General features: G+C 34.8%; 3 protein-coding genes across 6 annotated transcripts in view; all 3 read right to left on the bottom strand.

Moving 5' to 3' along the window:
* Positions 1–3546, bottom strand: part of LOC139971037 (uncharacterized) — a 42913-nt gene extending 39367 nt beyond the window's left edge. Inside the window, exon 1 of the mRNA XM_071977195.1 lies at positions 613–3546. Coding sequence (XP_071833296.1) covers positions 613–971 — 359 coding nt within the window. The 5' untranslated portion in view covers positions 972–3546. The remainder of the gene's footprint in view (positions 1–612) is intronic.
* Positions 3547–4839: 1293 nt separating this feature from the next.
* LOC139971014 (uncharacterized) lies at positions 4840–13401 on the bottom strand. Its single transcript, XM_071977155.1, has 4 exons — positions 12432–13401; positions 11934–12054; positions 10044–10265; positions 4840–9346 (listed from the first exon to the last, which is right to left on the bottom strand). Exons 1-4 carry the CDS (start codon positions 12852–12854, stop codon positions 8964–8966), a joined length of 1149 nt encoding a protein of 382 aa, XP_071833256.1. The 5' UTR covers positions 12855–13401; the 3' UTR covers positions 4840–8963.
* A 3276-nt stretch (positions 13402–16677) lies between these two features.
* On the bottom strand, positions 16678–24556 carry LOC139970985 (uncharacterized). 4 transcript variants are annotated; one of them, XR_011794280.1, is made up of 4 exons: positions 24359–24556; positions 23755–23834; positions 23105–23225; positions 16678–21456 (listed from the first exon to the last, which is right to left on the bottom strand). XR_011794280.1 is itself a non-coding variant. In XM_071977113.1 (4 exons), the coding sequence occupies exons 1-3, from the start codon at positions 24175–24177 to the stop codon at positions 20684–20686; spliced, it is 1317 nt and encodes a 438-aa protein (XP_071833214.1). In that variant the 5' UTR covers positions 24178–24346; the 3' UTR covers positions 16681–19932; positions 20667–20683. The 4 variants fall into 4 exon arrangements, 2 of the variants coding, with proteins under 2 accessions (XP_071833206.1, XP_071833214.1); XR_011794276.1 differs by lacking the exon at positions 24359–24556 and having other exon boundaries at positions 16678–19493; positions 19550–21456; positions 23755–24345; XM_071977113.1 differs by lacking the exon at positions 24359–24556 and having other exon boundaries at positions 16681–19932; positions 20667–21456; positions 23755–24346.
* Positions 24557–24839: the final 283 nt, after the last annotated feature.

Genomic DNA, 24839 nt, shown 5'->3' with positions numbered 1-24839 from the left:
AGTTTTGGGAACCCTCCTTCAGTCTCCATGTTTACCTACCTTCAGAACAGTTGTGCGAGTTACTGGTGTTTGGACAATTCACTCTTATATCTTCACCCTCTGTAACGTTGATTACATCCGTCTGCGTGTGACTAACATTACTTGAATCGAACTGAAACCAAAATATAGTTCAAACATTGATGCATGCAGTCAGGATCTTTCTCCTATTAATAATAAAATTGGTATAAAATGTCCTTTTCGAAAATGATAACAATATATACGTACTTTCAAAACCACCTACTAATTAATGTATGATAAAAAATTGATATCACTGAAAGCGAACTCGTAAACTGTTTCTTTCTTGAAACTAAGATCAGACGTAAACCGTCTATGTAAATACCAAAGTAAGAAATATCTATTAACAACACATTTGTGAGCGTTATATCATAAACTCGTCATTACAACGGAGAGCATGATCAAGTTTTTTTCTTAACACTATTTTATTCCATCTTGTTGGTTAATCTAATGTCTAATGAATATTCAATCAAATTTCAAATGTTTTCCTAAAACATTTAAAATCTTACCATCAAAACGCTATTGACGAGGACTTCAAATTGGCAACCGACAAACAATCGTTCACACGCAAAGGCATATGGTGGGTTTGAGGCACAAAGACATTGGTAATATCCAGCTACACGATTATCTATGTCAGTTAAACGAAGAACGTTTCGTCCATCATATGTTTTTTCGTGACAAGCTTTATAGCTGTTCTTGCATTCTCGTTCAAAGAGGTTAGTTCGACTTGTATTTGCAAGGTAGATAAACCAATAAAAATACGGACAGTTTCCATCTACTTCACATTCGAAGGTGACATTTTGACCGATGGCTGCGGTTGTACTTTCATCTGGATAGTCAGTCTCAGTACAAGGTGGACTAATGCTCAAACAACAATGGATGAAATATAGTGATCCCACAAAGATATAAACATGCATGATAATTTGATTAACGTTCCTTCTTGTCTGCGGTTCCAAGATAAAAGTAAGTAAAGTAGTACAAGCAAACCAGCACTAACAATTTGTACACGTTATAGGTGCAACACCACGTTGATCCAATTATCGAATAAGAATGAGAAAATTGTTTCAACCTGGCTCTGCTGTAGTTAAATCTTGATTAGAATATATTAGTTTTCAGTATTAAAGTTAATCCAACTCATAAATTACTGACTGACACCCAGCGTAATCAAACATTATTCGTTTGCACACTGAATGAAAGTGTTAAAATAATCTTACGTGACTGTACACGATGCAACAGCCTAAGAACATTAAATAAACAGAATTCTGTTTTATTCTTTCAAGCTCGTGCTGGAAGCTGTCCTTCTTAAGTTGATTATTAATTGGTTTGTACGGTAGCGTATATCTTCATGTATTTCAGCAGGACATTTCTATACTGCAGCAGTTGAGAAGATATTAGCACCTTCTCTACATTATCTACACTATTAAGCTATGATCATGCATCATATTATAAGATAGAAGCACCTAGAAGTACAAGGAAGTAGTTGAACTTCAAAACTAATTTCAAAAGGAATGAAAAACATTTAAAGGGAAACCCAATATGAAACGATGATTCTTGGCAGTTTTCCATCCTCTCGATAGGTACAAGGATATTTTGACAAACGCTTAACATTGTGCTCTGTTGGTGGCAATGCTAAAAGAAGGAGAAAAAAAACGAGATATACACCGCCCCTAGTTGTGGATTCATGGATCTGCGCCTGTCTTTTATGAGTAATTTTGCGTTATCCGGTACCAATATAACTCACTGAAATATAGGTGTCTCCGACAAAATGGGTAACGAACTTGATGAATATACTTTCCTCTTCAGGCGGCGTTATTTTATAACACATTTAAGTTGAACACAAAACGATTAGACTTGTCGTGAACAGTTGCTAACGGGAAGCCTAATCTTTGGGATGTCCTTTGCCAACGTTTGGTTGAATTGTTGCAACTTTTTGTAAAAAATTGAAGAACGTAGTAGTAGGGTTTGCTGTAGTGAAGCCACAATTTTCAAATTTAGAATACATATGGTATATATATGAATCGTGTCACAGATGAATCTTGAAAAAGAAATCAAAAAGTTGAAACGTATTATTCACATTATATAATGTCGTGATCAGGCAAAGCACAGAGAAATTGCATGTCATCATATAAAATGGTTTATAATTTATCATGACCGGTAACTGCAGATCCTTACATCTTTATACTTATAGTACAGATTGAGTTTATAAAACTCTAAGGCCTCGAAGCGGTCGCGTCTAGAGAAGGTGGCTTAGAAAAAGAGAACCAGTTGTTCTTAACTCTTTATTTTTAAAACATGTCAGTGCATGCTTTTACACCCTTTGGTGCATTCCTCCGAATATTTGGGAAACATTTAAGTTATTTATTAATGAACATTCTATTGTTATGAATTTTATGGTGACTGCATCATTTTGGTGATAACAATGACCCTAAAACGATGTCAATCTGTCATATTTACGCTACATTTCCAGATGGTTTCTTCACAAATATTTGTTTCCACAAAGTGTGAGAGACAAAGTATTAGGGATCAATGTAATATGTTGACACGTAAGTTCACAGGAATCTCTAAAGAGATGAAAGAAATCTATAGCAAGTGGTTTGTAAACGCAAATTACAGCAATCAACCTCAATGGATTTGTGGGACACAAATTATAATGTGATTAAATAGTCGGTTCAGATCCCATTCGTCGCAGGTTGTTTAGTTTGGTCTATACTAAATTTTCGAAATATTACAGTATTACAAATCAAAGAACAATCTAACTTAGTAGATAGTATCCAGCTAGTGATGCATTCTAGCAAGTAAACTTTTTAAAATAATGTTTCTAAAATTCTTATGCAAGTTTTGGGATTTTCCATAAAGTCAATAAGCACAGTTTATCCTTAAGGTGCTTTTATAATGATAAATATGAGGAACATTTTCCAACGACACCTGACTTCGCTTCTCGCTACTCCCACACCTAAAATCGTGTAATTTAAGTCTTTTCGTTTGCAATGCATGTTTTTACCGATATACATACATAATCTTACCATCAAACTTTCTTTGTAAACGTCCTTACTCTCGCACACAACGATGAAATTGTTACGAGCAAAAGTGATAGGAACTTGAAACGCACATATACACATTGATAATATTCCGGTGTATTACCAGCTACGTCAGTTAAAAGAAGAACGTTTTGTCCATTTAGGGCCTTTTTCGGACATGCCTTATTTTCGTCATTGCAATAACTTTCCAAGATGTCATCGTAGTTGGTATTGTCAAAATAGATCCGCCAGACATTCCTCGGAAAGCCTGGCCAAAACGAACAGTAGCTTGTTACATTTTGACCTACTACTGCATTGTAGTTTGATTGTGAAAACATTGGTTACAAATACTGTTTATGCACAGAAATATGTGAAGGAAAGAGAAAGACCCTAGAAAGATGGAATTAAACATCGCTAGTTCTTGGAGAACTCAGTAGCAGTAATTTTGCGGTTACATGACTTATGAACCAATAATGAATCTATATGTATAGACGCTTTAAATGAATTCATAAATATCTTTGAATATTTCACTTTCCAGGTCAGTATCAAACAATCCAATGTAAACATCTGAGAGTTTTGCAACTATATATTCCGTCGCTATGGACATCCAGTGGTATAACAACAAAATGCTATCACTCGAACATGTGAACTAAAGCATTCAAGTTACAAAGAAGAAAAGTGAACGAACTTAAATTTTTTTTTTTTAATATATCTCTTGTTTGCTTCTCTGCTTGGGCTATCTATACTTCAGTTGGACAAGTTATATCTTGAATATCTGTGATCACTCTAGTATTGGTTAATCTAATGAACTAATAACGCCGTATGGGCAGAATATCCATCTATGATGCTACGATGAATTAACTGTGACTGCTATAGGCTTTCGAAGCACTGTGAGGTTATCGAATTCGATATGGTTGATGTAATGATTTATATGTACTGATGATACCCTATATATACATAATAAGTCAATAAAGATGTTTCCATCAAGCCAGGAAATCTACCATTGATAATGCACCTTTATACGCGCAAAGGAGGATAATGTGCGGGTTCTCGTCGAAACAGTGATAATCGTAGACATACAATTTGTGCAGATGTGTTGGGAAATCTTACTGATATTTCTTTCCGAACAAACCCTGACCTAAAATTAGACAAAATTGTATTTACATAAAAAGAGTTCATGGCATGAATGAATTGTGACTGAACAATATAACATAGATATATTAAATGTTTCTCTCGTGGTCTATATATACAATTAAGTGGTCCATGTGTTAAAGTGAAACAATTTTAACATCAGCATTACAGAATCACAATGTCGATGCATTCATCGCTCCATCGAAACAGAAAGATCGTCTCGAATTGTGCGCTATATCATCATGCGAGTAAATACCTTTAGGGTTTCATCGGTATGATAGTCTAGCGTAAGACAGTATTTTCATATATTAATGTATCGTTATTTGTGTACACCAAAGAAAATGTGTAAGAAAACAAAACTCACTTCAAGAAAATTCAAGGACACGTAGTCTCTACGTGTAGCCACCGTCCTATCGTGTGCTAACTATTCGATTAAGCAAAAAATGGCGTTGGTGCACGTCATTAAATTATTATGCTACAGCAATAAATGAACAGGACTGACTTGTGGAAAGCCGTCAGTGTATGATATACGCACTATTATGCAATGATGCGGCATCATAATTTTCGGAAACAAGCATAAGTAAATTATTAGATCTGGTGTTTGAATGGAAAATGAAATGATTATAAACATGTAAAGTGAAATATTGTTTCTATTTATTTGGTCGATTCCCTTCGCTTCATAATAAGATGCTAAACTTCTCAAAATATGATCGCCAAAAGTAAGTAAAAAAGGTAAGTAAAGAACGGGTAGCATTATTGTAACCTAGCTTTGAATCCTGTTTAACATATAATTAGTAAGTTGGACATTGTAATTACACCCAACCGCTACGAGTTGCATGTGTGTGTTTCTTTTCAGTCTTACTGAAGTATGTAGTTTATAACAAAGATACGCAACATGCCCCCAAGACCACTCCGATGATAACACGGCGGCAGAGAGTTATATTATATAACGGATACCATGGTGACCAGCTTACAGGCTCCTGAAACCTCAGGAAACTAATCAACATATTTTGTTATTACATACAGTAGCCTAGAATTTTATAATTTTACTTAGCATGCAAAGCGACACTGTACTACTAACGTTAACTTTACTAACGTTAGGCTGAACAATATTATGTTCCATAAGCAACAAAAACTCCCACAATGACGTTGACACTGGACAAATAATTTCCGTTTCCGATATCAGGAAGCTATATTTATTTTGAAACAGCATCAAATTCTTCATATGAAAGCAAATCTGTTTTAACATTCGAAATGAAAGGTAATCGAAGGCATTGATATCATGAAGTTGAGTATGAAGTAGAGCAAATTGTGCTTACAGATCATTAAAGCCCTTCACAAACTATCCTTCTTCCTGTTAGAATTTAGTGTTTTCATTTTCATTTTTTATTTTCATTTTACAATTTAATTATCAATTTTGATTCCTTCCTGTTGTTTTTAATTGTTATGACTCTTCGCCATATCTTCATAGTGTGATAGCCTACTGACGGCGCTACAAAACGTCAAATTAGAATATCATATGTTGACAAAATGAAGCGACATTCATTCAAAGGATCATTATCAAATAGGACAATATATCAAAAGTTTAGAAGAAAACGACAGGGTTTATTCAACTTCTCTGGATCTTGCTTAGCATATCCCGGAATTACAACGGATTACTTAACATGTGCCTTTGATATACAATCCAAATTCCCTTTCTTAGGATTAAAAAGATATGCATCAGTGGTGTAAAATGTGAATCGAAATTAATATGACAATAATAAATGCAAAATCACAGTCAGCCTTTAACATTACATTTTTTTCTGAATACGAGATGAACACAGGAAGCAATCAACTTTGGTCACATACGTGTATCATAGTGTATCAGTGTGTATCTTTAACTACTTATTTGTCTTCAAAGTTCGACGAGATATGGTTTACCACGCGATAAAAAACCACACCATTGTTATATGGCTGCTTGAAAATATTTTGTTCTAAATTACGATTCCTACAAACAGGGTGGTTAGTATCAAGTAACTGACAAATTGACAATATCATTAATGTGACTTGACATGTGTTAATCTCGAAATAGTTTCCCATGAGTACCCTTGAAGATTCTTTCGTTTGAAACTTTGTGTCTATTGCCCATAAAAATTCTCTTACAGAAAAATATTATGCTTAGTTGCCTTTAATGTTATGATCACCGCTGAAGATATAAATATTGGCAAAGTGGTACGTCTTTTGTTCCAATGAAACGTCAGCACTTGTAGTTTAACCATACTGACAATAATCGTATTACATATAAGGTAATAGATACCAATACAAGTACTTTATACTGTTTTAAAAATTAAGCATTGCATTGACCAGCCAAGAAATTGCGTGCATGCTTAATGTAAGTGATTTGTTGACTTCATATTCGCAGTTCGATTGTATGTTCACACGTTCAAATGAAAATATGTTACTTTCGTATTCTCGTCGCCCGTCATGCATGGATATTAATTCAATTCCACTGTATCTCTACGTGCCTATTTATATTTTAATACTAATCTAAATATATTTTTGGTCAAAGAGTTAAATAAAACAAATTTAATCAATAAAGTTTTTTCCATATCATTTGATGCTTTCAGTGATATTCAAATTTTGCGACTGTTAATGTAGCTGTCATTGTCAATGTAAAAACGTTTGGAAGGAGACAATGCATAGACTCATTGCGACAACTAAGTAAAGACAAATAATATAACAAGAACATCCGTCATTTGAGGAAAAAGATTGACGGAGGTGAAGTAGAGTATTTGCTCTCTGTTAAATATGCACATATAATGTTCCCTTCTCCCTAATACCTCAGTGCGTTTAGTGGATTTACTATAATGCGTGACGGTGTTCGTACTGTTAAGAATATTGACTTTAAAACTTGATAAGATAGTTGGTAAACTTCTATTGCTATGTTTAGAAAATTGTCCTGATAATATTACACGTTACGGCTTTCAACACAACAACAGGTATCCGGGGAAGCCTTATCAGAAGAAGTCGTCATAAGGTATTGCAGCTAGCGATGGTTTACGTTGGAGTAAATATACAACAGCTTAGCTTCAAAGAGGTATCGGAGATATTGTAATTCCTTTCTATATATAATACAATCATTTACAATTCACATGTATTTCTCAAGTCTACAACTTGATACAGTAATGTGACATTTGCTAAACTGTGGCATGAAATATACATACTATAGAGAAAAACGTGATTCTGAAAGCTGCTAATGTTGAGATTAATAGTTTTAATACGGATATGAATCAATGTCAATGTCGAATTTACATTTAAAAGAAAGTATATAACACTTATTAATTCCTTAATATCAGTCAGTGCAAGACAATTTATATTACAAATGTTTTCTTTTATTAATTACAATTTATATGCACTGTGCAAAGGAAACAAGAACATATTGTACGGTGAAAATCATGTCATCGTTATTTCTATGAAACACATTGCCAAAATTTTATTTTCAACTTACTGATCACGACAGTAACATTATAAAACATCAATGAAGTTTAACCCAAAAACTCTGCTGTAGAGTAACATTAGTTTGCTTAGAGAATTAACGTTTTGTAACGATGGATGTTAAAACACCGCAAGCACTTTAAAACAAAACCCTTTTCATGCCCTTTAAATTCATTCATTGACCTATATATTTAGTCTTCCAGTGTCACGGGGAACTGTTTACATGCGACATGATTTAGTTTCACTATGCGAACGTTTATTTTTTCAATCGAGTTCCAATTGAAAGCAACTGCTTCCTCGATGCAATGGAAACATTTACTCGAAGCATATAAAGAAAAACGTTTATTGTTGGTTTAGTTCGTTAGTGAAATAAATTTCAAAATGTTCCAATTTTGTATACGGAATATTATACAATGTTTTCTTCCTTATCCTTAAAATAAGGTATGTATCCTCTGAATCAATGTTCTGAGCTTCATACTCTGTGACCGTAATGTTTGCCATGTGAACAATTGTTCTTGACTTGAAATGTGAACTTCCTAAATTATGCTGAAGATTTTCGTCAAGTTATAATCTCTAACAATTACATATAATATATGCTATTCTAATTTTTGCCTGATGCGAGTCTGTTGGCATTGGTGTCTTACCTACTTCTACATCATACAATTTGATACAAAAAAACGTCAAGTATTGGCTAGCATCGCGCTCATTTTATCCAAGTTGACGTACGCTAGAATACGACGTGAAACTCAAAGTCTAACTTAAAAATACGTAAGAGGCTTAGATTGCTTAGTATATATAGAGCTATATCCTGATGTTTATTCACTGTCAAAGCATTGTTTATATTCGAATGTTGATGCAAGTGTACCTTATTTTTGTATGTTGACTTAGTCTCAGCGACTTTATATCGTTATGTGGATTTCGAATGATGATCCGTCACGAATTACCAACAGTACGTATTACATGTGTTCATTAGTAAGGGGCAGCAACGATGTTACCGTGAGAACTGATCTTTTGCATGGACATGATTCACGAAATCTACAATGACTTTTTCATAAACCTAAAAATGTAAGACCACAGGCAATCCGTTGAAATTAAATAGATTAAAACAGTCCTGTCGTATTTTACTTTTTCCGTGAGCATAACTCAGCTTAATGCTTTGTACATAAACCATAACAAATGATACATTTTTATAATTGATATCAGACTCAATAATCATTTTAATTTGTAGCGCTCATAGCAGCATTCGTTGATTTCGATCGCTTGGCTTGATGACAATTTTGTTCCTCCTCAATTTATTGTTTCATACTTTATTTCATTCATACAATCCATATTTTTAGGGATTTCGTAGCCGGACGCGTCACAGTTTGGAACATTACGTTTAGATGCTGAACAATTCGTTTCGTGGTTGTCTCTAATGCTCATTGGTGAGACCATGACTTCAGCATTAGGTACGCAAGTATGACACGTTGCTGTTTTTCCCGCGTCAGCATTAACATATGTAGAAACCGGTCCATCGACTGGTTGTAAAAAGATTGCTTTATTCGTTGAAACTGGTTTAGGAAATCCATTAGTCTTCAAATATCGGATATATATTAATAGAGCGCCAACGACAAGCACCAGGATTGATACTGATACTAGAAGAACAGCCTCGACCGGAATACAGTTACACGCTGTTAGTTGTTGGTGATTGCCGTTGAGGGAGGGTGTAGCGAATGCCAATGGACCATGAAAAATAAAGAAAACAATAAAGACAATGCCATTAAGGTATCTTAAAAATTAAGAAATATTCAGCTAACTATTTCAAGGCTAAACTGTATTAGGATACCAATCGTCAAACACAGGTATTAGAAAATATTCTATAATCTTTATCTACTCACTTGGTTCTTTCCATTGGCCTTAGATGCTTATCAAGCAAAAGTCATAGTATGTGAGCTTAATCAACGAATAATTATTTGTTTTCCATAGAAATAATATATGTATTCTATATATATTTCTTCAGTAGGCGATCATGACTATAGTGTCCAACATTTTATTGTTATGTGTTTCTTTTCAATTATTGCTGAAGTAGAAGCAGTCACTAAACTACACTGTGTTCGGTATTACCTTCTTTTGCTACACAAACTGCTGGTTCATCCAGCTCGAAAATATTCTTTTCTGGTGTCAAATTTATATGACGTACCTTGTCAACGGATGCATACGTTGGAATCGCTGTCTCTATTGATGCGGGAATCATCGAATTATCCCTGGGTATTGATTTTGTTTTTCGATTACTTTTGTAATAACCAATGTAGACGCATACAACGACAACAATAATTAAAACAGTTAAAGCTGCTAATAAGAGACCAACCAAGAATGGAAGATAAATACCTCCAGACGTCACTGCCTTCGAATCGGTATCTCGATACGTCAATGATGATGTGCTGTTATACGTGACTGCAGTCACTGATGCACTGTAATCCGTTGATGCTATTGTGGTCGTATCATCACGGTGCAAAACGTTTACGATAACCCCTGCAGTGCATATTTCACGGTAAAGACACTCGAACAAGCAATTCTGTTGGGATCTTGATATTGTAAAATTCGATGAACCTCGAATAGATAAACAAATCGTACATTATTATCTATCGAAACAGGAAAGCCATGGTGTTCTTAGAGAGCAGTTTCACTCAGACATAGCAAAATTAGAAAGACAAAATGATTAATAACTGAATTATTAATTGGCTGGGAAAATGAAAGAGCCCCTCATCCCCCCCCCCCCCCCCTTAAAACAAAGTATGCCTGGAAACCGGATTCAAACCAGGACAGAAAATGCACCGAGTTGTATCATCTTGATGAAGATTGAATATGTGTCATTTGTTAAGCTTAGTTTGTATCTCAATACTACTGGGCAACGTCGACGCATCTGTGACACAACATGGCAGTTATAGCTATAGTCATAGTAACAACAAATACATACTGCAGGTTAAATGGTAGAAAAGAAGATTACATAGTCTTACATAAAGACTGCCAACATTGAACAGAGTAAGTGTATTACATGTCCTTATAACAATATTAAATGCCTAACTGAACAATAGGTGTATATAGTTACTATAAACACTTATGAACGGAACACCATACAGAATAATGATGTCTACCCTTGCATATCGACTAAATATCCGGCGAAAAAAAACTTGTGAAAGGAAAGTCATTGATAGAATCCTCAGATTCATATTTCCTTCCGTGTTTGTTACGTGCGTGATACAGTAATCACTGCTATTATAACTACACAAACTATAAGGTACCCCAAGAGTTCTTTTTGAAATGGAAAATGAACTGATGACAAAGCCTTAACAATTACCGTAATTCAACAAGTTTTAAATGTCGCCTCAAACTTAAGGTTGAACGTAATTGTTTCAATGGAAAGCAATGTAACAACAACGACAGTTAGATTTGTGTGTGGCCTATTATGAGATAGGATGATTTAAAGTAACAATGAATTAATTTAACTTCTTTTATATCAAGAATGAAAATAATAGCTATCAAGACGGGTGTCGTGGTTCGTTAACTAAACTCTGTTTTTTGTATTGTCATATCATACCCCAGATTTTATAAATATCTGCTATTTGTAAATGTCCACATTCTTTTAGACAAATTTTTTGAGATTTGGATCAGTTAGTCAATGACGTTAAGCGTTTCTTAGACGTTATCAACCGAGTTTGTAAATTGTGTAATCAAACGTTTACAGATAACATAATGTCGAAAATAATTAAGATGTACGGCAATTTTCATGACACTATAATATAATACTCAAACATAATTTGCGACTTCTCGTCTCTCCACCAGAGATGAGATCATGCCTGATTCGATTCAGCTAGATATACATTACTGAAGGAAATACATTTCTTCGGCTCCACACCATTAATATTTGCTATATATATATATATATTTATATATATATGAGTCAAATGAAACCCTGTGAGATTGATCAATAATGTCCACGTTACTGGTGAGATATTCATGATCTCCCGCGACGTAATACGTTTCCAGGAGTAGCATCTTTCCTGCATTGGAAGGATTTGCTACCACCAAGATGTAGCAAGTTCTAATGCATCTATAACTTTGAGATATCAATACAACTTGGATGTTTGGTATTTTGTTATAATCTGATTTAATCACCATCATGTGATTGTGTTCTCTGTTAAACTGCACCATTGGCAATTATACAAGTACAATATAAACATCACAATTTGGAACCTTTAATAAGGTCTTTTCACCTACCGATATTAGAACAGTTTGTTTTGAATGTACTCGTCTCTGCACATGTTACTGCTACATGCTCACCCTCTGTAACACTGAATAAGGACATTTCCATAGGACCAACATTACTTGCGTTGAACGTCTTCAAATGAAATAAAATATTATAATAATAATAATAATATTAATATATTGTCTATCGAAGAAATAAACATATATCAGATTAAATATTTCTACTCCACATATGGAAATCAATAGGAACCATTGTATTCTTAAACAAATTAAATTTAGGTGTATGTACATTTACACTATAAATAATGAAGAGGCACTTCAAGCGAAATGCCTTACTTAATGCACCGCATGAACGGAATCGAACCGCACTAGTTTAATAACAAGAAATAACATCTTCTCATATCACTACTTGTGTATGATGATACCCGAAAGGGAAAAATTACGCACAAAATAGCTTGTTCTTAAGTAGCAGTAGTAGTAGTAATGGTAGTAGTAGTAGTAAAATCTTACCTCTAAACGGCTGTCAACAAGGATTTGAACTTGGCAGAAAGTTGTTACTGTCAGTTGTTGACATGCAAATGCGATTGCTGTTGTGGTGGGGTATCTACAAATACATTGATAAAATGTGGGTGAGTTCTCATCTATACTATTAACACGGAGAACATTTGATCCACTGGGTGTTGTCTCGTGGTGTACGTTATACACGGTGTTGGTAGCACCTTCCGAAACGGAAATGCCTCCACTATTTTGTGGATAGATTCGCCAAACGTAACTCGGGCAACCTGTCGTTTGCCCGCATACGAAGATAGCAGTTTGACCGATGGCTGCCGTTGTTTCTTCAGTCCCATAAGGAGAATACACACACTGGCTCATGCACATTACACAACGGAGGAAGTTCAAAGAAAGCCATACGAGAACACCAAACATATACATAATTGATGTATGTTCCACCAATAATTAGATCAAAAGAAGTAATCCTGTTATTCTAAGATTGACTAAGAGTAAAGAAAGGTGACATATAAACAGGGGAACTGCGGTAAACACTGAACCTATTTTAACAGCGAAACCTACCAGGAAAGGTTGTCGTTATGTTATGACACAAGGAAACACCTCAACTGTCAGTAACTAATTCAATTTGATCTTTAAAGTTTCAACGCTGTTATCCTTGATCAATAATAAAGACAGCTAACGTACGTATGACACTTTAAAAATACAACACTTTGTACAGAAGAAAATATAGTAAAATAATCCACTCAATCGATAACTGGTTCTCTCCTTGTTGAGGTAACTGTACGATTGAACGATTTAAACCTGATGTGTGACAACATAGCATTGATTGCATTCATAGGCCTACATATATATGAAAGTGTACCGTTCTCAACGTCTATAGGATATCCGCAACATGATGTCATAAGGAAGTATTTGAAAAATGACAGTTCAAGAGTAAGCTTATCAGAAATGCGAGGTGTTCTGTGTGTGTGGGTTTTTTTTTTTTTGTATTGCAATTTCTTTTTTCAAGTTTCTTATTTAAGCAGCCGAACCGAATTGTACAGTTGCTTATAATAGCGTTTTCGACTTGAATATATTGCGCATTTATATGCATCTGTGTTATAACATGATAACACGTGTTATGCTAGAGGCACATTTTATTGCGGCCTGTGTTAAAAAAAATAATAATCACGTAAACAAGATGCATGTGATGATAACGACTGTCCATTGGAGTCTACACAGGCCTAGTTTCAATGGTTACCTTCGTACACAGTACAGCGTTTACCGATAGAAACGAGCTGGAAAACAAAATCCCCCGCGCAAGTAGTCTTCGTTTACCAGTTGTCCAACCATTACTAATCTATAATACCACTACGATTTACTGTATTGTATCTTTAACATATCTAGCTCTCGCATGCTCCCAAAACATAACACGTGTTAGTGTGTTATAACACCCTGGCATATAAATGCATAATATGCTACACGTTAAGAACAAATATAAGCTCACACCTTTTCGGCTTGGGTGATTTAAGATTACCGTGTCTTGCTGTATTCTACACTGTCGGATAGCTACAGTTAAACATTAACATCATAACTATAATTGCTTGGTTGAATCCAAAACCGAAAACCCACCAGCAGTCCTCAAAAGGTAGTCATAACATGTACTATATAGGAAGCTACCACTTCCGGCCCTTCTCGTTAAGTTATACGTAAATGTTAGCTACGTATATTTTGAAGGTGACTGTAGACTGCGAAATGAAGGAATCCTTGTGTCTTGTTTACCGTCCGTCATGTTTATATATTTTTTTGCTGCAGAGGAATTCCCCTTTACCGTCCCCTTTCTAAGTGTTAGTTTGTTCTGTAACTAGATCATAAGTACAAACAGTGATCTATGGGTAGAACTTTGCTTCACGTCAAACTCCGTTTTCCGATTAGATAATTTCTAAACCGATTTCCAATGTAGTAGGTAGGGGAAGTGACTAGAGTATTATTTTGGTGGTGGTGGTGATGATGATGATGATGATGACGATTATGACGATTGATGATGACGATTATGACGATTGATTATGACGATTGATTATGATGATTATGATGATAATGATTTCCCTGTAGGGAAACATAATTATAAATAGCATATAGAAATTTAATATTATAATGAAACGTATGGTTTCGCAGGCATCCGGGATTCATACGGAAACTAATAAGTGATGGAAGCATTGAACGCAGCTTTTTTATTCAGTTCTAAGTCGCGAATGGTTTGCAATTAGACTTATGAGATTAGTAACCTTCGCGTTTAGTCCGTTTTTCCTGTTTTTGTTTTTGTTTTGTTTTTCTATAAGGTGATCCAATGCCTTCAAATGGATACCTAGTTTTTATCTCGAACGACTGCATGACTCTTATTTCCGGTTAAAGGTTTCTTAATCTTACATTAACGATGGTTCTATAGTACACAATAGTAACACATGATCAGTTTATTTGCTGAATTTACGACGTGAACAGACAAAGCTAAAAACTTATATAGCTATTAACACCTTCAAACTAGTTCAGAATTGGATGGATGATTTTTAGTATGAGGAACATTTACCAACTTTACCAAGGAACTTTATCGAGAATAAAAACAAGCATGTTAATTGGTTCCTAACAGTTAAGACGTTCTTTATTCTTCACTATTTGAAGTAAAAAATAAAAACCTTAACTCGTCCCAGGATTACCCTGGGATTAATCCTGGGATGATTTTGAATCCTGAGATGAGTTTGAATCCTGCAATGAATCCTGTGTTTAATCCTGGGATAGCTTCAGGTTGGTCATATTTATTCCTGACCTTTTTTACAAGCAGATTGATGTAGGCCCCTGCATATTGAGCCAAGGTGATGCTAGCTGCAGCCACTAGGTGAGGCATGTCAACAAATGAAGAAACAGAAAGACTTACTGTAACACGGTTACCTCGAATCTATTTGCCTTGGTTGTCAGAACAAAGTTACGGTTTTCTGAAAAACGAACAATTTTTGACACCTGTTCCTATCCTACGGAATAAAAGACTTAGTGTTACTGGTTACACAATCTTAATGTAACCTAACCTAAACCAGACGACGTCCTAACCGCAGCTCTTCTTTAGTCATGTAAGAAGTGCAGGGGGAAGGATGAAAGTATAGATGACGAAGGTCATTGGACTGTTACGTGAAATACAGGTTGAATGTTAGTTCAAGGGTTGGTTTACGAGAATCACTATTGTATTTTGCGGCAGGACTGCCCTTGGTGTTATTTTCTTTCATAATCTGAAGTATATCGTAACTTACATGCATCGTAGTGGTTGTTCTAGTATATCTCCACCCGCTGCTAACGACTGCTATACACGTGGAGCTTCATGTGATACCCTTACCTTGGGATATGAGACACAAACAACCTTTGGGAATAATCCTAGTCAATCATCGTCCGAGAATTACGACGAAACTTTACGTTGGATTTTAGAAGTGATTATACACATTCCATCTACCAAGTCGATTGCGGCTCACACTTCAAACATGGAAACGAAACAACACGCAAACTTCGTCACAGAGACAACCTACCTATTGATGGAAACAACCAAGACGACAATAATATTAATATTTATTATGACATTTAGAAAATTAAACCGTCATTTTCAACAGTCGTCCATATTTCATTACAAAGAAATCATGTAGTCACAAATGCTTGTGAGAAACTACGTCAACTTGGGTAAAGTTAACATAAATACATTCAGACAAGTAATTTTTCTAAAGAGCAAATTACGAAATTTTTATACTTTCCTTTAAGGAGAAATTGATAATACAAACGAATGTTGTCAGTCTTGGTGTTAAATAATAACAAACTTTGTTGTGATTTTACGTTGATTACAAAGAGAATTCATGCAATTAATCATTTTTATATTCACTTTTCTCTTTCCATAATGCATAAATGCGAAGGACCGGTCTTGAATAAAGCGTCTTGAAACCATGACAATAAAGGCATTTTCCAGATGTAAAATTCGTACTGCCTGTTATAGTTTTCATCTTTTGAAATTATTAATTTCTAGTAAACTATCATGTCAGCCTGTTAGAAGTTCATTAAGATAAGTACTATACAACTTGATAACTCTCTGGAATCACTTGTGTACTACACTGAATGACCATCCAATCCGAGAAATAACAGTTAAGATGATAAAACAACTTTAAAAGTATGTCATCATATATATATCACTACAAGCGGACACGATAAATAAAGCCGTTTTCATTCTCATAGTCCGTCACACACAAACTTGATAGGCAGGGACCAGAAGGGGTGAAATTATCGAACAGTCCTAGCCTTCCACATTTGGTACAAGTATAGCATGGGTTATGTTTCCTTATCCTATTTTGGGAATACAACAATCACCTTTGCTACCGCCCCCTCCGCAAATCGTCACCTAACTATATTATGTTAACAACAGCGAAACAGTTTGAAACTACGTGGGCTGGTATTGGACCGTATTTAACGCTTGACAATAACTTTACAGCCTCGGATAAAGATCGCTTTAACGATATTTTAGAGAGGAACAAAACCCCTTCATTCGTCGTCATATAGGACAAAGGTGGATAAATTATTAGACGAACCAAAATTGGTGGGATCGAAAATTCACTAAGTATACTAGCAATCTATTCATCGGATCCGGCTGTAATCTCTTTCTCTATGTATATGTAAGTAAAACAAAACTGTTAGCAAACTGCTTATCCACTAGAGAGCTCTTGTCATTTAGCCTCTGGAGAAGATCCTGCTAGGATCGAAACGTCAGGCCAACTTACTTTTACACATTCCATGTATATGTGTCAGCATCCTTCTACAGATAATTACACTGTCGGAATGAAATCCAGTCTCGTATGCTTATATGTTCAAGTAGAATGACAACAAAGAGGTGAAGGTATTTGTTACCTTGATTTCTATTTAAACTTCTTTATGTATAAACTTTGTTTATATAGCAACGAGTCAGATGAAATAAGGAAAAAGAAAGCTAAGCCACGTGACGACACAAATGTGATCAAATTCTATTATTTATTTCTAAAAGAACTAAGAAGTTCGTTAGTTTGGAATTCAAAATAATAATAGAAACACTTTTAAATAGCTGCCAAAGCAAAGTTTAACTTCCCATGTTGCCATATGATATGACTAATCGTCTTATTTCATTGTATCTACAGGTTTAAACTGCTTGATTCTCACTTATTTTGTTGTAAATGGTAACAGATAATTCGAGTGACCGAGCTGAAGTTGTTACCTGGTTGTTTAGATCCCTCTAATTATACAATATTTATCTTCAAGAAGGAGCCAAATTCTGATACTTTCATGTTCTTTCAAGTTTGCTATGAAACAAATTCCCAATAGTATACACTATATTCAACAAAACGATTCAAAGTGATAAGAAAGTCTGCCTCCTTTCCCCCCTCATTTTTTCTATGCAGCTACGGTTGTTTGGTACATGACAGTAACAATATCAGTCATATGGACATAGACTGAGATGCAAGCAAAAATACCCAAATAACATGAAAAATCAAATTGAAAACAACAACTAGAGGCATAAAATAAACTGATGGGATAACTCAAGACAGAGAGCATTTTGTAGCTGCAAAAAAAATTAACCCTATTCTTTTGTATGCAATAATTTGTACCTTTCAAAACTAATGGCGAACATACATTTGAGAAATCATCAATAAACAGCTTCTTATGTTCGTTTATAGTGAGGAAGATATATAGTTTTTGAAAAGTAAACTTAAAAAAAGTTATATATGGATGACATCAGCCTTTTCAACAACTAAATATTATAATATCTTGTTTTTTTTTTAAATAAAAATGTTGTCTTGAAACGCGTCCTCTTAGTTCTATGTAACAGTGCAGTCGCAAACCAAACGCTCATAACTCTCTGCATGTATCTTACAAAAACTGAAAATCTCTAGTTTTACCAATAAGGGAAAAAAACTAAAAATGCATTTGCAGCACTATTCTATGTACAAAAGGAATTGAATTCGGGAATGATTAACCTCTGCATGTTACGAAAACGTCGTCAATCCCTCTCAGTGAATACATTATAATACAAATAAACAAGTTCTAGAGCTCCTCGGTTATATTTAAAATGAATGAAGTAAGTATCTCAGAATGGATTTAACTGCGATATCGAGTTTGTATTCATCACCGTATTAAAACATTCATCCTTTTCGGTTAATAATGTTATTCCTCACTCAACCATATTTTCTCAAAGTAGCGTGCAAGGGTTGAGGGGGTGAGTGTATAATCAATTAATCCAAAGTATCATGGAAACTATAGCTTACCTAATTCAAACCAGAAGTTACAGCTCTCAAGCGACAAAGGAGCATACCTACAGACCTATCAGGTGTAACATATAATATTATTTCTAAATTGTCCGTGATTCCAGTAAACACAGAACTGTTTGTACCATTATGGATTTTATTCCAAAGAAGAGCAGATCCTCAAACTTCTCAGTTGGATATGTAAAGGAAGCGCCACAACACGCATAAGCAACAGTCATTTATCATAAATTTAAGTTTTTCCAGTTGCCGTGGTTACGTCTTCTATGAAAGCGCAATATTATTTCAAAGATAACAGCGTGTCTCTCATTAAGACTAACTCCACCGTATAGATGCAAACAACATTTAACGTGTTTATCGATGAATCTAACTCCACCATATAGATGCAAACATTTAACTAGCTTATCAATGAAACTAACTCCACCGTTTAGATACAAACAACATTTAACGTGTTTATCAATGAAACTAACTCCACCGTATAGATGCAAACAACATTTAACGTGTTTATCAATGAAACTAACTCCACCGTATAGATGCACACAACATTTAACGTGTTTATCAATGAAACTAACTCCACCGTATAGATGCACACAACATTTAACGTGTTTATCAATGAAACTAACTCCACCGCATAGATGCAAACAACATTTAACGTGTTTATCACTAAGACTAACTCCACCGTATAGATGCAAACAACATTTAACGTGATTATCAATAAAACTAACTCCACCATATAGATACAAACGACATTTAACGTGCTTAGCAAGGAAACTAACTCCACCGTATAGATGTAAACAACATTTAACGTGCTTATCACTTCAATGAAACTACCTCCACCGTATAGATGTAAACAACATTTAACGTGCTTATCACTTCAATGAAGCTAACTCCACCGTATAGATGCAAACAACATTTAACGTGTTTATCATTAAGACTAACTCCACCGTAAAGATGAAACAACATTTAACGTGTTTATCAATAAAACTAACTCCATCATATAGATACAAACAACATTTAACGTGCTAAGCAAGGAAACTTACTCCACCGTATAGATGTAAACAACATTTAACGTGCTTATCACTTCAATGAAACTAACTCCACCGTATATATGTAAACAACATTTAACGTGCTTATCACTTCAATGAAACTAACTCCACCGTATAGATGTAAACAACATTTAACGTGTTTATCAATTATGAAACTAGCTCCACCGTTTAGATGCAAACAACATATAACGTGTTTATCAATGAAACTAACTCCACCGTATAGATGCAAACAGCATTTAACGTGTTTATCAATGAAACTAACTCCACCGTATAGATGTAAACAACATTTAACGTGCTTATCACTTCAATGAAACTAACTCCACCGTATAGATGTAAACAACATTTAACGTGCTTATCACTTCAATGAAACTAACTCCACCGTTTAGATGCAAACAACATTTAACGTGTTTATCAATGAAACTTACTCCACCGTATAGATGTAAACAACATTTAACGTGCTTATCACTTCAATGAAACTAACTCCACCGTATAGATGTAAACAACATTTAACGTGCTTATCACTTCAATGAAACTAACTCCACCGTTTAGATGCAAACAACATTTAACGTGCTTATCAATGAAACTAACTCCACCGTTTAGATGCAAACAACATTTAACGTGCTTATCAATGAAACTAACTCCACCGTATAGATGCACACAACATTTAACGTGTTTATCAATGAAACTAACTCCACCGTATAGATGCAAACAACATTTAACGTGTTTATCAATGAAACTAACTCCACCGTATAGATGCAAACAACATTTAACGTGTTTATCACTAAGACTAACTCCACCGTATAGATGCAAACAACATTTAACGTGTTTATCAATGAAACTAACTCCACCGTATAGATGCAAACAACATTTAACGTGTTTATCACTAAGACTAACTCCACCGTATAGATGCAAACAACATTTAACGTGTTTTGTTTACAGATGCATACAAGACAGACACATCTTCGTCCCTTGCGGTTGGCTTATTTACTTCTGCGTAGACAGGAATATTAGCAAATTTTGAGTCTTCTTTTTCGGTATCGCCTTCCTCTTTCTCTGTCGAAGAACCATTTGTTGCAGATAATATTGATTTTAAGTCATTTGCGGTTGCACAGGTTTCAGGATCTGCATTTGTCACCTTTGTGAGAGTTTCCGATTCACGACCTGGGGACGTAGAACTCACTACACTGTGTTCGGTATAACCTTCTTTTGCTACACAAACTGCTGGTTCATCCAGCTCGAAAATGTTATTTTCTGGTGTCAAATCTACATGATGTACCTTGTCAACGGATGCATACGTTGGAATCGCTGTCTCTATTGATGCGGGATTCATCGAATTATCCCTGGGTATTGATTTTGTTTTTCGATTACTTTTGTAATAACCAATGTAGACGCATACAACGACAACAATAATTAAAACAGTTAAAGCTGCAAATAAGAGACCAAGCAAGAATGAAAGATAACTACCGCCAGTTTTCACTGCCTTCGAATCGGTAGATGTATCTCGATACGTCACTGATAATGTGCTGTTATTCTTGACTGCAGTCACTGATGCACTGTAATCCGTTGGTGCTATTGTGGTCGTATCATCACGGTGCAAAACGTTTACGATAACCCCTGCAGTGCATATATCACGGTAAAGACATTCGATCAAGCAATACTGTTGGGATCTTGATACTGTAAAATTCGATGAACCTTGAATAGACAAAGATATCGTACATTATTATCTATCGAAACAGGAAAGCCATGGTGTTCTCACAGAGCGGTTTTTCTCAGACAGAGCAAAATTAGAAAAAGAAAATGAATAACAACTGAATTATTAAAAGGCTGGGAAAGTGAAAGAGCCCCCCCCCCCCCAAAAAAAAAAAAAAAAAAAAGAAGAAGAAAGTATGCCTGGAAACCGGATTCGAACCAGGACAGGAAATTCACCGAATTGTATCATCTTGATTAAGATTATTTGTTAAGCTTAGTTTGTATCTCAATACTACTGGGCAACGTCGACGCATCTGTGACACAACAGTTATAGCTATAGTCATAGTAATAACAAATACATACTGCAGGTTTAATGGTAGAAAAGAAGATTACATAGTCTTATATAAAGACCACTAACATTGAACAGAGTAAGTGTATTACATGTCTATAACAATATTAAATGCCTAACTGAACAATAGCTATTTACAGTATAGTGACTATAAACACTTATGAACGGAACATCATGCAGTGTTTAATGATACTGTCTACCCTTGTATATCGACTAAATATCCGGCGAAAAAATACGAAACTTGTGAAATGAAAGTCATTGATAGAATCCTCAGATTCACATTTCCTTCCGTGTTTGTTACGTGCGTGACACAGTAATCACTGCTATTATAACTACACATAAACTATAAGGTAGCCCAAGATTTCTTTTTTAAATGGAAAATGAACTGATGACATAGCCTTAACAATTACCGTAATGCAACATTTAGTTTTAAATGTCGCCTCAAACTTAAGATGGAACGTAATTTTTTCAATGAAAAGCAATGAAACAACAATGACAGTTAGATCTGTGTGTTGCCCGTTATGAGATAGGATGATTTAAAGTAACAATGAATTAATTTAGCTTCTTTTATATCGAATGAAAATAATAGCTATCAAGACGGGTGTCGTGGTTCGTTAACTAAACTCTGTTTTTTGTATCGTCACATCATTCTCAAGATTTGATAAGTAACTGCTATTTGTAAATATGCACATTCTTTTAGACATACATTTTCTGGGATTTGGATTAGTTATAGTTAATGACGTTAAGTGTTTCTTTGACGTTATCAACCGAGTTTGTAAATTGTGTAATCATACGTTTACAAATAACATAATGTCTCAAATAATTACGGTAATTTTCATTTCCATATAATACTCAAACATCATTTGCGACCTCTCGTCTCTCCACCAGAGATGATATCATGTGCCTGATTCGATTCAGCTAGTTATACACTACTGAAGGAAATACATAACTTCTCGAAACCATTAATATTTGATATATATATATAAATTAGTCAAATGAACCCTGTGAGATTGATCAATAATGTCCACGTTACTGGTGATATATTCATGATACCCCGCAACGTATTACGTTTCCAGGAGTAGCATCTTTCCTGCATTGGAAGGATTTGCTACCACCAAGATGCAGCAAGTTCTACTGCATCTATAACTTTCAGATATCAATACTACTTGGATGTTTGGTATTATGTTATAATCTGATTTAATCACCATCATGTGATTGTGTTCTCTGTTTAACTGTACCATTGGCAATTATACAAGTACAATATTTACATGTTGGAACCTTTAAATTGGTATTTTCACCTACCGATATTAGAACAGTTTGTTTTGAATGTACTCGTCTCTGGACATGTTACTGCTACATGCTCACCCTCAGTAACACTGAATAAGGATAATTCCGTAGGACCATCAATACTTGCGTTGAACGTCTTCAAATGAAATAATAATAATAATAATAATAATAATAATAATAATAAAAATAATAATATATTGTCTATCGAAGAAATAATCATATATCAGATTGAATATGTCTACTCCACATATGGAAATCAATGATTACCATTGTATTCTTAAACAAATTAAATTTAAGTGTATGTACAATTACACTATAAATAATGAAGAAGAACTTCAAGTGATATGCCTTACGTAAGGCACTGCATGTACGGAATCGATCCGTACTACTTTAATAACAAGAAATAACATCTTTTCCTATCACTAATTGTGTATGATGATACCCCAAAGGGAAAAATTACGCACAAAATAGCTTGTTCTAAAGTAGTAGTAGTAGTAGTTGTAGTAGTAGTAGTCGTAGTAGTAGTAGAAGTAGTAGTAGTATTTGTAGTAGTAGTAGTAGTAGTCGTAGTGGTAGTAGTGGTAGTTGTGGTAGTTGTAGTAGTAGTAGTAGTAGTAGTAGTAGTAGTAGTAGTAGTAGTAGTAGTAGTAGTAGTAAAATCTTACCTCTAAACTGCTTTCAACAAGGACTTGAACTTGGCAGAAAGTTATTACTGTCAGATGTTGACATGCAAATGCGGTTGCCTCTGTGGTTCGGGGGGTACACAAGCATTGATAAAATGTTGGTGAGTTCTCATTAATACTATTAACACGGAGAACATTTGATCCACTGGGTGTGGTCTCGTGATATGCTCTATACATGGTGTTAGTAGCACCTTCCGAAACGGAAATGGCTCCTCTATTTTGTGAATAGATTCGCCAAACGTAACTCGGACAACCTATCTTTCCCTCACATTTGAAATTGGCATTTTGACCGATGGCTACTGTTGTTTCTTTAGTCCCATAAGGAGAATACACACACGGGCCCAAGCACATTACACAACGGAGAATGTTCAAAGAAAACCACAGGAGAACACCAAAAATATACATAATTGATGTATGTTCCACCAATTACTAGATCAAAGAAGTAATCCTGTTATTCTAAGATTGACTAATAGTAAAGAAAGGTAACACATAAACAGGGGAACTGCGGTAAACACTGAACCTATTTTAACAGCGAAACCTACCAGGAAAGGTTGTCGTTATGTTATGATACAAAGCAACACCTCACCTGTCAGTAACTAATTCAATTTGATCTTTAAAGTTCCAACGTTGTTATCCTTGATCAATAATAAAGACATGTAACGTATGTATTACACTGCAACACTTTGTACAGAAGAAAATATAGTAAAATAATCCACACAATCGATAACTGGTAAGCTCTCCTTGTTGAGGTAACTGTACGATTGAACGATTTAAACCTGATGTGTGACAACATAACATTGATTGCATTGATATGCCTACATATGAAAGTGTACCGTTCTTAACGACTATAGGATATCCGCAAGATGATGTCATAAGGAAGTATTTGAAAAATGACATTTCAAGAGTAAGCTTATCAGAAATGCGAGGTGTTCTGTATGTGTGTGTTTTTGTATTGCAATTGACGTTTCTATATTTAAGATTATCGTTTCCTGCTGTATTCTACACTGTCGTAACGCTACAGTTAAACATTAACATCGTAACTATAATTGCTTGGTTGAATCCAAAAC

Source organism: Apostichopus japonicus, chromosome 1 (genome assembly GCF_037975245.1).
Source record: "Apostichopus japonicus isolate 1M-3 chromosome 1, ASM3797524v1, whole genome shotgun sequence".
Lineage (NCBI taxonomy): Eukaryota > Metazoa > Echinodermata > Holothuroidea > Aspidochirotida > Stichopodidae > Apostichopus > Apostichopus japonicus.
Note: the sequence above shows the minus strand (reverse complement) of the source record. Positions and strands in the feature narration are given on the sequence as shown.

Excerpts from the sequence above, each read along its gene's own strand:
- LOC139971014 (XM_071977155.1), bottom strand. The coding sequence starts at position 12,854 with ATGTATATGTTTGGTGTTCTCGTATGGCTTTCTTTGAACTTCCTCCGT. Across the intron at positions 10,266-11,933 it reads AACAAACTGTTCTAATATCG|GTTCATCGAATTTTACAATA; the intron begins GTAGGTGAAAAG and ends TATCTATTCGAG. Across the intron at positions 9,347-10,043 it reads GAAGGCAGTGACGTCTGGAG|CGTGTAACTGTATTCCGGTC; the intron begins GTATTTATCTTC and ends AACAACTAACAG.
- LOC139970985 (XM_071977113.1), bottom strand. The coding sequence starts at position 24,177 with ATGTATATTTTTGGTGTTCTCCTGTGGTTTTCTTTGAACATTCTCCGT. Across the intron at positions 23,226-23,754 it reads TTGTTGAAAGCAGTTTAGAG|ACGTTCAACGCAAGTATTGA; the intron begins GTAAGATTTTAC and ends TTTCATTTGAAG. Across the intron at positions 21,457-23,104 it reads AACAAACTGTTCTAATATCG|GTTCATCGAATTTTACAGTA; the intron begins GTAGGTGAAAAT and ends TGTCTATTCAAG.